This window comes from Pipistrellus hanaki, assembly GCF_964339955.1.
Source record: "Pipistrellus hanaki genome assembly, chromosome: 6".
Lineage (NCBI taxonomy): Eukaryota > Metazoa > Chordata > Mammalia > Chiroptera > Vespertilionidae > Pipistrellus > Pipistrellus hanaki.
Window position 1 is genome coordinate 44,430,929 of NC_140508.1, and position 16,183 is coordinate 44,447,111.

The 16,183-nt window shown below is 35.2% G+C and overlaps 1 protein-coding gene across 2 annotated transcripts in view; it reads right to left on the reverse strand.

Annotated features, from left to right (window-relative positions):
• The window catches only part of PIGN (phosphatidylinositol glycan anchor biosynthesis class N), an 80,626-nt gene that overhangs the window by 52,304 nt on the left and 12,139 nt on the right, over positions 1 to 16,183 (reverse strand). For both annotated transcript variants that reach the window (XM_084888301.1, XM_084888300.1), the window contains exons 7-12: positions 14,828 to 14,958; positions 13,249 to 13,365; positions 10,880 to 10,920; positions 8,393 to 8,452; positions 6,929 to 7,021; positions 6,199 to 6,254 (exon numbers count right to left, since the gene is read on the reverse strand). In XM_084888301.1, coding sequence (XP_084744427.1) covers positions 6,199 to 6,254; positions 6,929 to 7,021; positions 8,393 to 8,452; positions 10,880 to 10,920; positions 13,249 to 13,365; positions 14,828 to 14,958 — 498 coding nt within the window. The remainder of the gene's footprint in view (positions 1 to 6,198; positions 6,255 to 6,928; positions 7,022 to 8,392; positions 8,453 to 10,879; positions 10,921 to 13,248; positions 13,366 to 14,827; positions 14,959 to 16,183) is intronic.

Sequence of the window (16,183 nt, forward strand, 5' to 3'; positions counted from 1 at the left end):
AAATATTTCTTAAGAGACACTAATTGTTCTTTCTTAATTTCATGATTTTTTTTCTTTAAAATTTTTTCTTGTCTTCCTTTAACCTCTTCAGTATGTACACACTTAAATATAAAGTGTTTTTCCTCATTTTTAAAATGCTTTCACAATGGAGGCAAACCTTTCATTCTTCTTCCAGTCATGTAGCTCCACCTTCTGGTCAACCTTTGGAATAACACTGGGATCCAATGGACCTAATTTAGTTTTGAGTTTCTTTTTTCAACAGTTCTACATGCGTGAATGGCTATTTTATTATTTTATTTTCCCCCCCAGGACTTTAAAATATCAAAAATAAAATGTAGTTACTTTTTAAGCGGTAGGATAAAATAGGATATACAATTACCATACTTGTAAAATGGACCCTTTTATAAGTCTAAGATATGTTATAGGATTTAGCACTCTTAATTTTCCTTTTTGTTGAAACATTTGCTATTTTATTACTATATAAATTATTATATTATTCATCAAGTATTAATGCTGGAAAAGACTAACTAAGACAATGGAGGAATGGTGGATAGATACCATTGAACTAAAATACAATGATGCTGGTGAAATGGATCATGTAAGTAAGATCTCAAAATTATGGATTTTCAGATATCAATATCCTAATTTACTAAAATTTATGAATCAGTGACTAAACATTATATTTATAAGAATAAAAATAAAAGATGGCCGAAACTGGTTTTGCTCAGTGGATAGAGCGTCAGTCAGTGGACTGAAAGGTTCCAGGTTTGATTCCGGTCAAGGGCATGTACATTGGTTGCGGGCACCACCCCGGTGGGGGGTGTGCAGGAGGCAGTTGGTCAATGTTTCTCTCTCATTGATGTTTCTAGCTCTCTATCTCTCTCCCTTCCTCTCTGTGAAAAATCAATAAAATATATTTTTTTAAAAATAAAAAAATAAAAGATGGTTCTTATTCAAAAAGAAAGTACCTCATCACACTATTGTTTGTAACAGGAACCTACCTACGTAAGCTATCCGATTTGCAAAAAGAATGTATGATGCCCTGGCCAGTTGCTGGGGATCTTGTCCCAGCATTACAAAGCATTCAGCATTCTGGAGAAAGGGGCTGATGATTCAAGAAGGAGTACAAAGATGAAAGATAATTTTGAAAGGCATTGGGGGTCACAGGATCTTCAGCTAAAGGAACTGAAAACTCCCTGGTCTAAGGACCTTGTGCTATTTATTTAACACAATTTGTCCTAAGGCAAGGTGGAGATATACACTTTAAAAGGTAAGGTTTAAAAGGGTTTACAAAAGCATTGTCAGTTTGGGGAATAGCCTACAGCTCTTCAGGTGTTTGACTAACAGGAGGTAGTAAAATGCCCTGAGCTATCTGGCAGCAGACAATCCTATTTAGGTTTGGGGTAAGTGCCCTTTAGCAGTTCCAACAGGTAAACTACATTTAACTCAACCCTTGTTGAGCTCCCCAAGCTTCACTAACCTTTTGGTGAAACTCTTGTAATTATGACATGCGGAATTGGTTCCCAGCAGCTAGTGTGTTCAGTAATTAGAGTGTCTGCTCAAGTACCCAGCCCTGGTTGGGTATGTGCTCCAGGGATGTGACCAATTGATGTATCTCTCTTTTCTCTCCAACTCCTCCCCCCATCAAAAAAAAAAAGAGGAATATCCTCAGGTAAGAATTAACAACAACAAAAAGATACATGACACAGTATTCTTTCATCTTTTATGATATTTATGTGCCGATATTTACCTGATATAGTTTCTAAGTGGACAATGCTGACAATAAAAGAGTAACACGCTAATTGACTGAATCTTTGAGATGCCTACCAATCAGAAGTTTGCAAATTAACCCAACAAAAATGGTGGGTTAATTTGCATACATAGGCGCTAGTAGCCAGGGGCGGGGTAGGCATTCCGCACCACCCCAGCTGCTCTAGGCCTCTGGGCAGCATGGGAAGGCAGAAAAGCAGCTCCAGCCAGAGAGAAGGCAGTGCTGGCAGCCAGGGGAAGGAAGGCCCATTCTTGCACGAATCTTCATGCATCAGGCCACTAGTATATAATAGTCACTAGAAGAAAACAGATGGAGTAGAAATAAATAAAAAAAATCACTAGACTAGAGAAAAATAAAGAGTCCATTGAACTCAGATGGTAAATGGTGATAACTGTTTTTCCTGGTATATTGAACTTCCTTAACAGGGAAAAAAAAGATACTACTCAAGAACGGAAATGAAATATCCAGGAATAAAATAATGAGAAATGTATATTGTGGGAGAAACTAAAATTTTACTTAAGGGCATAACAGAAGATATAAACAAATACATGTTGGATAGTAATGTTCAATATTATAAAAGTTGTAATTACCTCCAAATTACTTCTGAAATATTGTATAATAACCAAAGAATTCTTTATATAACTTAAGATGATGATTCTAAAATTTATATGAAAAAATAAATGATTTTATGATTCATGCCAATGATTCAAATATATAGTTTCTTTTAAAAATGTTTTATCACTGCAATATATGCATATTATTTTAAAAAAAATAAAAAGTAGTAAAGGAGGGCATAATGACAACCAATAAATCCCTGTCCAACCTCTTCATCTCTCAAGTCCCCAAATCAGACACACACTCTTCAAAGGTCTGTTTTTAGTTATTCTGGTAACTACCTTCATTTTTCTCAGTAATATGCTTTTATTTTTTTTAATCCTCACCTGAGCTATATTTGTGTTGTTGTTTTTTAAAAATTGATTTGAGAGAGAGAGGAGAGAGAAACATTGATTGATTGTCTCCTGTATGCATCTTTCCAGGGATCAAACCACCATTTTGATGCATGGGATGATGCTCCAATCACTGAGCCACCAGCCAAGGCCTTCATAATATGCTTTTATTACTATTTCTTGACTTGATGACCTGACATACTTTCTGTTGACTCTACGTTGACTAGTTGTTCCTACTGTCTCCTCCCTCTTCAACATGGTCATATGACTATTTTTGCCTCCTCTATTGGCTAGCACTGGTCACTTTATTTATTTTTATTGATTTCAGAGAGGAAGGAAGAGGAAGTGAGAGATAAAAATATCAATGATGAGAGAGAATCATTGATCAGCTGCTTCTTGTACACCCCCTACAGGAGACTGAGCCTGCAACCCGGGCACGTGCTCTTGACTGGAATCGAACCCAGGACCCTTCAGTCCATAGGCCAATAATCTATCCACTGAACAAAACCAGCTAGGACTATGCTGGTCACTTTATTAATGTGTCTTATTCTCTAACCTTTCCTGACTCCACATTCTATTTTATGAAGACAACAGAATCACTACCATTCTATTTACATTTCTTTCCCCTTCAACCTGCCAACCTGTAACTCCATACATTGTCAAGGTTGGTAACATTTGCATTATATTCTGTAATCTTAAGTTTTCCTTACTTTGTCTAAGGTTTGACTTTAAAAACTAAAAACCAATATTTACATTTCAATTATTTAAATACTGTTCACTGAGTAGCAAAATTTTATATTATAATTAGATTTCCTTGATCCATATGTCAATGTTCAAATGACTTCCCTTTCTGATACTCTCTGCAACTGTTCAAAGTCATGTCACATCTTAGGTTGCTTCATAATTAAAGCATGTTTTTTTGTACACTTTGAAATGTACATCCTGAAGTTTCCAGTTGTCATTGTTTTGGAGGATGAAGAAATGTATGCCTTCTGTGTAAGTCACTGTGTTTCTCCCCCAGCTCCTTAATCAATCCATATATTATTATACTTAAAATCCATTTCACTTCCTATTCTAATCTGGAGGACTTACCTCCCATTTGGACTGTTCTTGTACAGGTTAGCATTCCCTAAAATTTTAGTTGTATTACCCCTTTTTTAAAAAAGCATTCTGTACTTTTTCTCATTTCGCAAAGTTTATGCTGATTTTTATTTTGTGGATATAATAGTTTCTCAGATATTGCTAAGGATTTTAATATTTTTAAGTTCTTTTCTGTTCCTTAAATAATCTATTTGCTCAAGAGTCTACTCTTGACCTAGCCGGTTTGGCTCAATGGATTAGAGCAGTGGTCGACAAACTCATTAGTCAACAGAGCGGCAAACAGCGGCTCGTGAGCCGCATGTGGCTTGCGGACCACTGGATTAGAGCATCAGCCCTGGGACTGACGGGTCTCAGGTTCAATTCTGGTCAAGGGCAAATACCTCATACCTCGGTTGCAGGCTCAATCCTTGGCCCCAGTCCCCCAGGACAGGACATATATGGGAGGCAACCAATCAATGTTTCCCTCTCACATCAATGTTTCCCTTCTCTCTTTCTCTTCTTTCCTTCCCCTCTCTCTAAAAGGCAATGGAAAAATATCCTCAGGTGAGGATTAACAACAACAAGAAAGTCTATTATTCATATTATTTTAGGTTTTTCTGATTATATTGCAGGCTTTCAACAAATGGTGATTTTCAAGTCTTCAGGCAGAGCCAGTAGTTTTGCTCCAGGGTGGGTGAGCCAGTGAGTGGGAATCAGCTCCTGCTGAGCCCAGAGATGACACAAAGCGAGCAGTGGCTCTGTAGGCAGATGTTTAGCATAAAAGCAGAGCAAGTCCATGGTGAGTCAGCAAGCCAAGTAAAAAAAGGTGGGTAGTGTGCACTTGAACCTCTTAAAGAACAGTGCTTCCCTGCCAATCTTTCTAAAGTGGCTGGGCTAAGGTAACTCTCAGTTATTTAGTTCAATGCCTTATTTTCTTCATATCAGAAATGGATAATATAGTTCTTGTTCATTTATTTGTTTATTTTGTTAGGATCTGACTATACCACTGCATTATAAACAGATGCATATGATACATATATATGATATAATATGGAGCAAATTCCAAGAGATAAAGACTCGGCTTTATAAGCATATGTAATACTCATAATCAGGGATAGTCCTTAAAGGTAAAGCCACTTTGATATATATTTAAAATATTTAGGGTAATTAATTGCATATGATCATAACTTCAAGTCATGATTATGCTTTGTTTTTGTCAAATGCCACCCCCCCGCCCCACACACACACACACACAATCAGGCATAAAGTCACATTATTCACAGGGCAATGCAATATTTAAGCATTTCTAGTTTATGAATATCATACTCATGTTACATAAGTTGTTAAATATAATTCCAATAAGTCATTCAATCATATCCCTAACATCCATATTTCAAACAACTTCTGTTTATTTTGGTCAAGATCAAAATTCTTCCTAATTATATGCAAATTTGTTAATTAAAAACGAACTTCACAGAGGTTGAACAAACCTGCCCAAAGCCAGATTTTTGACTAAACTCTCCCCATTCCAGGTTCAAGGAAAATATGTCTTTCTGGGATCTAAGATAGCAAAATCTGCTGTCCACTAACGTTTGCTCTCCTCTTTGCACCAATAGTTGTCAATGTTTCCCAGAATTACATCATTGGCATTTTCTTTTCACTTTCTACCCTCTGCCTAGAGCTCCTACATGTATAACAGTTTCCACCACCATCTTTACGCTGATGCTTTCAAAATCTTCACAATCAACTCTCATCTCTATTTTTTAAAAATATATATATATTTTATTGATTTTTTACAGAGAGGAAGGGAGAGAGATAGAGAGCTAGAAACGTCGATGAGAGAGAAACATCGACCAGCTGCCTCTTGCACACTGAGTAATGTGTGGAGATGTGCCCGCAACCAATGTACCTGCCCTTGACCGGAATCGAACCTGGGACCTTTCAGTCCGCAGACCAACGCTCTACCACTGAGCCAAACCGGCTTCGGCTCATTTCTATCTTGAGATCCACATACCTATTTCTAAGCAATTCATTGATGACTTCAATTTTAAATTGAACATTCATCCCTGCCTCTCAAACCAGCTCTTCTTTCTTCCTATAAGCCATAATGGTACCAGTACCTTCCCAGTCAGCCAAGCCAAGAGTCACCCTACCTTCCCAGTTAAGCACAGTTGAATTTATCTCCTTATTTCCCATATCTCTCTGCACCCTCTACCAGTCATACAAAAATATTTACTTAGTATCTGGCTCATTACTTACAAAAACAATAGATGAGACTTTCATTTCGGAATTTGCACTAATGTGCACAAAAACCACAAAGTTTCTAAGTAATTTATTTTGTCAGCATTTAAACTCATTGAAAAATTATTTCCTATAAACTAATAAATATAAAATACTTACTTAAATGGTGTAAACAAAAATGGTAAAGTAACTTCTTTTTTCTGAGTCATTTTTACCTGGGAACCATATGAAAATATTTTATTTTATTATAAATGAGAAAAAATCAACTAATTTCATTTTTTAATATAAACATCTATTAAAATGAGTCTTCAGGGATTGTTAACTACTTTGAAGATAAATGGAATTTTGTGCTACTATATTATTTCATAAATATTTAAAGAAAAATTTAACATCATTCTATCACAATAGACTGAGAATTAAGAATATCAAGTGTGCAAAAGAACATTCAATAATGTATTCTACTTGAACTCTTAGAAAACAATAAGGCAAGCTGCACTGTTTTAAGAATAACAGAAAGTTTCAATTAAATGGTGACCTCTTTAAGTTCTTAATGCATTTAATAATGTACACGAATGACTAGAAATGTTACAATCACTAATGCTACCTCTCTGGGGGCAAATTCAATTAATAAAGACTTGGTTTGTAGTTTTTATAAGCATATATGATAGTCTTACAATTAGAAAACCCTTAAAGATAGTTCTACACTCTCACACTCATTCATGGATGCTGCACCTCAGAAATGTGCAACTCGGATGCTAGACAAATACACAAAATTTAAAGATAATAACTTATAGACAATCATTTCTTAAAATACAATTCAGATATCTTCAGTTAATATATTCAATTTAGAAATTGTAGCAGTGTCCATTTTTTGTGTGTCTAATTTTACCTTGAACTGTTCAAGAATCTGTTTTGCATTTGTATACACGCTCTCTGCTTTGAAGACATCAGTGTTGTTAAGATAATTCACAGGAAGGATTCCCTATAAATAATAAATACTGGTTTAATATTAGTATTAACAAAGCTCAGGCAATTATTATAAAACAAAATAGATTTACAAAGGAAACAATGAAGACAAGGCATATGGACAAATAAATTACTGGAATAATAAAACAAATCTTACTTTAAACCATAACTGAAACATGTTCTATTATTTTCCTTGCAAAGTAAATATAATAAATAAAGCAAAAGAGATGAATTAAATAAGTTAAAAAAAAAAAACTAATTACCCCTTTAATGGAAAAATTACCATGTGGTAGGCAGTGAATTAAGTACTTTGCACATGCAAAATATCCCAATAGTGGGCCACCATTAATATACTTAAAAAGAAAATAAAGACATAGTAAGAAGTATGAGAGTATATTGTGCATATAAGAGTAAGGATTATTCTGTGAAACTTTTGTTTCACTTACATAAAAATACACATACACACACACACACACACACACACACACACACACTACAATAGAACTCACATTACTCAGCATTCTAAATTAGATTTGTTTGTTTTTTGGCTTTTCAGGATCCACTTCCCACTCTTAGCAGGATTACCATTCTATAATATGTGGAGAGATCTCCCCCACTGGATACAGTGTAATGGGTCTCCAGTGGGGCTCTGCCTCCCTCACTGAAGGAAAGACTCCAGGCTAGATGACTCAAATAGTTAGTACAGGAATTTGACTCAAGGGTCAAGGAACAAAAAGTATGACAGGGGTAATACTCCTCTATCCCAGTATAGACTCTGGTTTGGTTCTTCTAATTCTCCAGAGCTCTCTTGGTTCCTAGTCATTTCTGAGCCTGGTCTTTGAATACCCCTTTGAATCAACAAACCACTAATATATTTTAAATACATTTCCTTTAAATGGATTCAGTTTCTGTTACTTGCAAACAAAAAGTATTTATCTGTTTTCATCATTTAAAACTAAATTACAAATATAGGCCCTGGCCGGGTATCTCAGTTGGCTAAAGCATCATCCCAATATGCCAAGGTTGTAGGTTCGATCCCCGGTCAAGGCACATACAGAAATCAACCAATGAATGTATAAATAAGTGGAACAACAAATCAATGTGTTTTTCTCTTTCTCTTGCAAATCAATAAATAAAATATTTTTAAAACTAAATTACAAATATAAGTTTATATACATTTTAAGAAAATAAAAATTATAAGATAAATTATTAGGCTTATATTCCATGTTGTAGATTATAATACATACACACGTAAAAGATATTACATATTTAGGAAGAAATAGGAAAATATAGTGTAATCAAAGATTATTCAGAAACATATAGAAAGTAAATTTTACTGTACAATATATTTTTTAATTCTGAGAGTTAAGAAAATTTTGTCCCTTACCACTGAATTGAGGGGAAAAGGAACTCCAATAAGAGAAGCCATCAATGGTGCAATATCAGCCTACGAACAGAAAAAGTTCAATTTTAAGAAGTCTACAGATATCAAGAAAAATAATTTAAGGCAACTATTCTGTAATATAATCTGCATGTTTGTTATAATCTATTATCTTCAAACATTTATTTACTACATAGTAGATATTTATCTCTAAAAATGACATTTGCTAGAAGTACATGACTTCATGAAAAAATAAATTAGAAAAGAAACCATTAAAAGCTCCAAATGTTAAACATATTAATAAGCAAAAAGTTTCTTATCTTAGTAACTAGAAATTGGCCACTTTATATAATAGATTTTCAGTATTATGAAAGGCTGCCTTAACTAGACAAAAAAATAAATAGCAATATGAATTAAAGAAAGAATGTAACAGAAGGTTTGGCCAACCAAAAGTAAAACAAACCTCTTAAAAATAAGAGGTTCTTTAGATACCCCCTTACTCTCCTCACCCCCCCGCAAAAAAAACCACAAAAACAAAAACAAAAAAAAAACAAAAACAAGTTTTGGATAGCTCCTTTCAAGTAGTGTCCCAGAAATTGTTCATGCTTTGTCTCCATCTCATCTCCCCATCACTCCTAACTTGGCCTTTTATCATTCCATAGACAACTCTCCCTAAAAGAGCTAGTAACCTCCATTTTTTCCAAATCTTATTGCCTGCTTTTATATTAGTCCTTATAATTTTTTAGGCAGTAAAGTGCTTCGGTGTCAGAATGCCCAATTTCAAATCCTTGCTTGTAAATTCTAAGACTGTGGGCAGGTCATTTAACCTCTCTGATGCCTGTTATCAGTTAAAAAATAAATGAAAGTTTCTCCCTTACAGAGTTGCAGCATGGTTTAATGAGATTAAATTTATGAAGTATCTGGCATAAAATAATCTTGCAGTAACTGGTGGCTACAAAGGCTGTGGTAATTATTATAATTAACAGACCTCTCAGCAGCACTGCGTAGACCACTGCGTTCTTGGCCTCTGTATCACACTCAGCTGAGTATCTTCCATCTCACCATAGCTTATTTCGCTAGTCCCCCATCTAAAGTAGCAGTTTGGTCCCAAGTTCTCAATCCTTCTCACTTTCACCTGGACTCTCTTTACTAAGTACCACCTCATGTAAAACAGAAAAACTCCAACGGCCTCCCAATCGCCTTCTCCCCTTCCCCGGGAATCCACCAAAAGCCTCCTCTCATCTGTTCTCCATGCTGCAGCCTGAGAAATCCTCACACAAAGAAGCAGATCATGTCACTCTCCAGCATTCAAACACTTCATGCATGGACTTTCCGAAACCACAGAAAGCAAAGGCGTGGATACGGGTGGACTACTGTACATCAGTTCTATATCATGGCTTCACGGGCCTCTTTTGTAGTATTTACCACAGCTATAACTTTACACTTATTTGTATAATTATTAGAGTAGTGTCTGCTTTTACTTACAATATCCCTAACACATTGTTTAATGATAACGTTTGTACAATGTTTAAACAATACTCCAGACACATAACAATGTTGATGGAAGAAATGAATAGAGAAATTCTCATCTAATATAGACCCGAAGTAGGATTACTAAGAGCAATAGTTGAACCCATATTCAGTTTTTTTTTATTATAACCCAGCCTGGCTAGAAGAAAAACATGTTCTTGTTCTATGGTCTTCAAGTTATCCTTTCCCTTTCGACAGTTATTTTTATTGCAAATAAATAAACTGCTATTATGATTATAAACATTTTCATTTATTTGGACAATACATGTCCATCTGGAGAGAAGAGAGCATTCTTAACATGTTGAAGAATAGGTTTCTGCAACCACAGGCCTGAAAAGAAGATCCTAAACATTGGTTTATCCACCACAGTAAGGAATGTCAGCTTGAGAGCTGACCTGGAGAAGGTCAGATCTTTCTGCCACTTTGGAGGCCATGTATCAGTGGTGCATGCTTTCTATAAACAGCAAAGATGGCTATGTACGTAGCATATATTCAGCAATGAAAATTCTGTACTTCCCATTTACAGATTATGTTACTAATCTAAAATATGTGTTAATAAAAAAGAAATAGTAACTAGCATACTACTGGAAAGAAACCTATGATGAGGTTTTATTAGATCTATGTTCAAAGCAACTAAATGAGGCAACCATGAAAAGAAATCATAAAAATTTAATAGGTATGCAAATTTCAAATTTACATATAATTCTTTAATTAGCCAGTGTAACACGGAGGGAGTCTTCTCCTTTTAGTTTTACTTGAGGCTTTTTATATTTTGTCAAGAGAAAGATTAGTTGGGTTAAAATATTTGCACTGAAAGGATTTTCCTTGGTAATTAAAATGTTTTAAAAGATCATTTATTATCATTATTATTATTAATACATGGTTTTGCAGGGGCTTTTTTTTGGTCTAATCTTCTTACAGAAGATACAGTAAATTAGAAGATGATTAAGTTAAGATGAATACCTGATTGATATCTTGCCTCTTCCAGTACTCCAATTGCCATCCTGAAAGACAGACACCATTAGACACAAAAGCTGATGTTAAGATGAAAAAAAGAATGGATTATTTCATTATTATGAGTAATCAATGCTTGATGAAAAACAAAAGTATTACAAAAGTCTATTTTAAGGCAGCATGAACCAAAAGGATGCTTAAAAAGGCAGAACTGTATAATTTTAAAAGAAAAACTGAAAAGTAAACATTTGGTATTTCTTATAATAATTTATTAAACTTCATATGGAGATAACGGTTTCAAAATTTCAAAAGGCTAAGGAAGGAATGATGGAACTAAGAGGCACAATTATAACAATTTTTAGCATGCCTACAACAAATTATAATCCTGTTCCAGAAGTTTATTAAGGCATTGGTAGTCTGTTAGTTAATGTAAGTTTTCCTTTTTTTTCCGTAATAGCAGTTGCTTGCAAAATACTTAAAATTGTAGCTATGATGTACCATTAATCCCAAATTTTAAAGTAGTATAAGTTACTATTAAAACTGCCTTCAAAGATAACCTCATTCCTCTATCTTTCTATGTGTAAATTCAGAAATTTCAATATGCAGTAACCGAAATGATTGAGACTATGTCTTAATGGCATTATGATATACATATTACCAAAAGGGTTCTAATATATTTTTATGATGAAATTTCCTTTAATAAGCTAATAAAGTTTAAAATATGTTTCTTCTTCTACTAGTCAGCTACTAAAACTTCATATTAATCACCTGATAAAGAAAAAAGAATATTCCCTGTCTCTGTAACTTGTGATACTACATTTTTTGTGCAATGCTTCTTGAAGCCATGTGATTCTAATACATTAATTCACTAAGAAATCAAATGCCAAAGTACAGTTCTATCTCCTAAATACAAACATACTATTTAACTTAGCTTCTATTTAGACTCAATCTAATCCAGTTACCACAGAGCACAGGATATAAAATAACACAACTGCACTGAAAAACAGTTTGGCATTCTGCAAATAATTAAACGTAGAGTTTCATATGACCCATTTATTCAATTTCTATATATTCAGCAAAGAAAAATTAAAACACATGTCCACACAAAAACTTTCACACAAATCTTTATGGCAGCATTATCATAAAAGTAAAAAATGTGAAAACAACGTAAATGTCTGGAAGATGAGTATGTAAATAAAATATGATATATGCAGCAATAGAATATTATTCAGCTATACAAAATATACTACTAATACATGCTATAACATAGATACCTTGAAAACATTATGCCATGTGGAAGAAGCCAGGTGCAAAAAACTATATAGTGAATGATTCCATTAATATGAAATGTCCAGAATAGGCAAATCCATAGACACAAAGTAGATCAATGGTTGCCAGGTGATGGAGAGAGAGAGAAAGAAGGAGTGACAGCTAACGGGTTTTGCTTGGGGGAAAGTTTATGAAATATTTTGTAATTAGATAGTAGAGGTGATTGCATGATCTTATTAATATACTCAAAAGAGTAAATTGTACAATTTTAAAATGTGAATTTTATGGTATGAGAATGATATCTCAATAAAAAATAAATTAAAAAAAAAGAAAGCATCTAAGGAAATTTAATATACAAAGAAAAAAGAGTTTTCCATGGTAAAAATACCTGAACATAGCTTGAGTCTGAATCCCTGGAGAAGATTTTAAAAGCAAAACTTCTAGGTCTCACTCAGTTTCATGGAAGCAAAATATCTACTTACAAGGTCTGGAAATCTGTATTTTTTTTTAAAATCTATATTTTCTACAAAATACAGCTTTGGATGAGTTGATACAACAAATCCAGAGTAAGACATTTGAGAGGAAGTTGTTTTGTCCAATTAGTAAGAACTTTGGAACGCTGAATAAAACCTTACCTGACAAAATAAGCAGAGCTCCAGGAAAAAGGCATTCCTTTTCTTCATGGATTGAGAAGCAAGGGAGGCTTGGGTAACACAGAGGGACTTCAAAAGTACTAGAGACAAGGTACTGTTTCACAACAGTACCAGTTGTGAAAGATCAATTATGACTTGTTATTTATCTGACTGACAGTCTTTACAGATTAGATTTGACTCAAGGTTTAATCTATATGCCAGTATAATAAGGCATGTGGGAAAAACGGCAATAGTATAATTTGTGCTTAAACTCTCATAAGGCAAATGAGTAAGACTGTGTATTTCAAGCTGAATATTGTAAACCATATAATATGAACATATATAAGTAGTACATAGAAATATCGATAGCACAAGATAAAAAAGAAAACTATACTTGAAAGTGATTTTAAAAAATTACACTTTGGTTTTATTTTAAAATGTCCTATTTATAAAAGCAATAAAGATACATTTTTATACCTTTCAAAAGCTCATCATTAAACTGTTGATCTGATGCTTTTTGGGGATAATTGATTCCAGCTCCCCAAGCAACGAAAGGAGTAAAGGTCTCTGAATGGTGACCAGCCCCATGGAAACCTACAACGAGGACATGAGACCAGCATATATGAACTAATTTATACCTAAATATTTATTTTTTAACTACTTAAAATTAACCCATCTATAGTTAATTTTAGTCACCACACTCCCAAACTAACTCTGTATAGCAATTAGTTTAAAAATATTACCAAAGCAAGTCAGAGCATCAATAACAAAAAGACATAAACAAATGAACAAACAAAAAAGGGCAGAATGCCTGTTGAGTGATTCTGGTTGAAAGAAGAATATAACAGTAAAGCTTGGAGGAGACGCCACTCGAGTGGCTCTGAAGGCAGAAAGAACAAGGAAAGCTCTGCCTTTGGGGAGTAACGAGCCAGGTTTGGGGCAAGTAGCTGAGTCCAGAGCTGTTCTCAAGAGCATGGCAAAGTCTCTAGATATTTTTCTTCCAGGCGACTCTGGCTGGTGCAGCCAAAAGCCCTTCATAAAGTGGAACCAGCTCGCTAGAAGTCCATATTGTGATTTGGGGACCTGAACATCCATTGCCTCATTTTGTTCTCTGTGCACACACTGTGTTCACCTTGAGAATCTCACAGGGAGGACAGGTTCATGTAGAGTGGATTTTCAGTAGTCCAAAGTCCCTCAGTAGTACTACCTTAACCTTGCCACCTATGCTATCATGTACAGTTAATCCTATGGTACATTTTGTTTTCTCCTCCCTACTTTTCTCTAATTTCTCATTTTGAGAATATATTACTTCTATAGTTAGAAGATTCATTATATAAGATCAGAATTTTTTACACTTACACTTCAAGCATACATTTATATGCTAGACACGTTGCACACATTAAGACATAATGTCCTCAACATTATATCTGCAAGCTCCATTTACCACTACCTCAATCATCTATACTAATAAAAGGGTAATGTGCAAATTAGACTGGGTCGACCGGCCATCTTCCAGATGTCTGACTTCCTTCCAGACAAAGCCATGGTGGTGGGAGCTGAGGCAGAAGCAGTTAGGGGAGATCAGGCTGGCAGGGGAGGGCAGTTGGGGGCGAGATCAGGCCAGCAAGGGAGGGCAGTTGGGGACAACCAGGCCAGCAGGGGAGGGAAGTTGGGGGCAAGATCAGGCAGGCAGAGGAGGGAAGTTGGGGGTGAGATCAGGCTGGCAGGGGAGAGCAGTTGGGGTAATCAGGCAAGCTGGCAGAGGCAGGTAGGGGCGTCAGGCAGGCAGGCAGAGAGGTTAGGTGTGATCACTCTGGCAGGGGGGCAAGGTAGGGCCTGCAGACCAACGGGTTCTGGGTTCGATTCCAGGCCATCAGGGGGGATCAGGCTGGCAGACAGAGGGGTTAGTGGTGATTAGGCAGGCAGGCAAGTGGTTAGGAGCCAGTCATCCCAGATTGTGAGAGGGTGCAGGCTGGACTGAGGAATCACCCTCTGTGCACGATTTTTTTTGCACAGGGCCTCTAGTAGAATATAAGTCAATTAAAGACAGACTAACCCCAGTCTGTCATTCCATGGTCAGAGGTAAAGACAAATGCCGTTTTCTCATCATTTCCATAAAACTCTTGAAGCAGGGACACAATTTCTTTAATCCCCTTGTCAACTAGTTTAATATTGTCCTTATATTCCCTGTTTAAAAAGACACAAAAGAAGAAATTAAATTAATTTGGAAAAATCAAATTTATTTAACATGAACTCATCACATTCAAAGTTAGTAACTCCTGAAATACTTTAGATTTAATCTTTAACAGTTTAAAATCAGAACACTTCAGATTGTTAAAAATAACGTTTTTTTCTGTTTAAGAAGCAAAAGAATATGAAATACTGTCAAAAATTATTTAAGAGGAGAGTACTGATTAGCAAATACATTGCAATGAATGTTTTTTAAGTTTCAAATTCAATAATGCTTTTCAAGTTCATGTCTCTCATAATGCAAACTATATTGTCCTTGTGACAATAGGTAAGCATAACTGCTTCAAATGTAGTATTTTTTCCTTTCCTAGTCTGTGATATAAAATGTTATAATATATTGTAAAATTATATCATACCATATCAAATATGTTTTGAACAAATTATACATATGCTTTCATACATGTACACTTAAAAATAGGTAGACTGGTAAGGCTGGTTTGGTATGAACTATTAGTTAAAACAGTGTAGATGTGAAAAAAGGGGATCAATGAGATATTTATTATGGACAGCTAACCAATAGGCTTTACAGTTAGACTAATCTAAAACAAATTTGAAATAAAGCATAAAAATATAACATGGGGCCTGCCTGGTTTGGTTCAATGGAAAAAACGTTGGCCTGTGGACCAACGGGTTCTGGGTTCGATTCCAGTCAGGGGTACATGCCCGGGTTGCAGGCTCGATCCCTAGGAGGAGGCGTGCAGGAGGCAGCCAATCAATGATTGTCTGTCATCATTGACGTTTCTATCTCTCTCCCTCTCCCTTCCTCTCTGAAATAAATAAGAATATATTTTTAAAAAAATAACATGGATTCTTCCTTTTTCCTATGGTCTACAAAAGTAGTGAAAAAAAAATTGCTGGTCTAGTTAAGGAGTGCTACTGAAATATAGTATATAAAACTTTATACAATTATTTGCTATCTATAATACTGATTAAATGGAGTATGTAAGGAATAGCTAATTACATCTTTTTGTGATATATTAACACCATAAAAATGCTTTGATTTCAGCCAAAACCAGTTTGGTTCAGCAGTAGAGTGTCGGTCTGCGGACTGAAAGGTCCCAGGTTCGATTCCGGTCAAGGGCATGTATGTTGGTTGCGGGCACATCCCCGGTAGGGGGTGTGCAAGAAGCAGCTGGTCGATGTTTCTCTCATCGACGTTTCT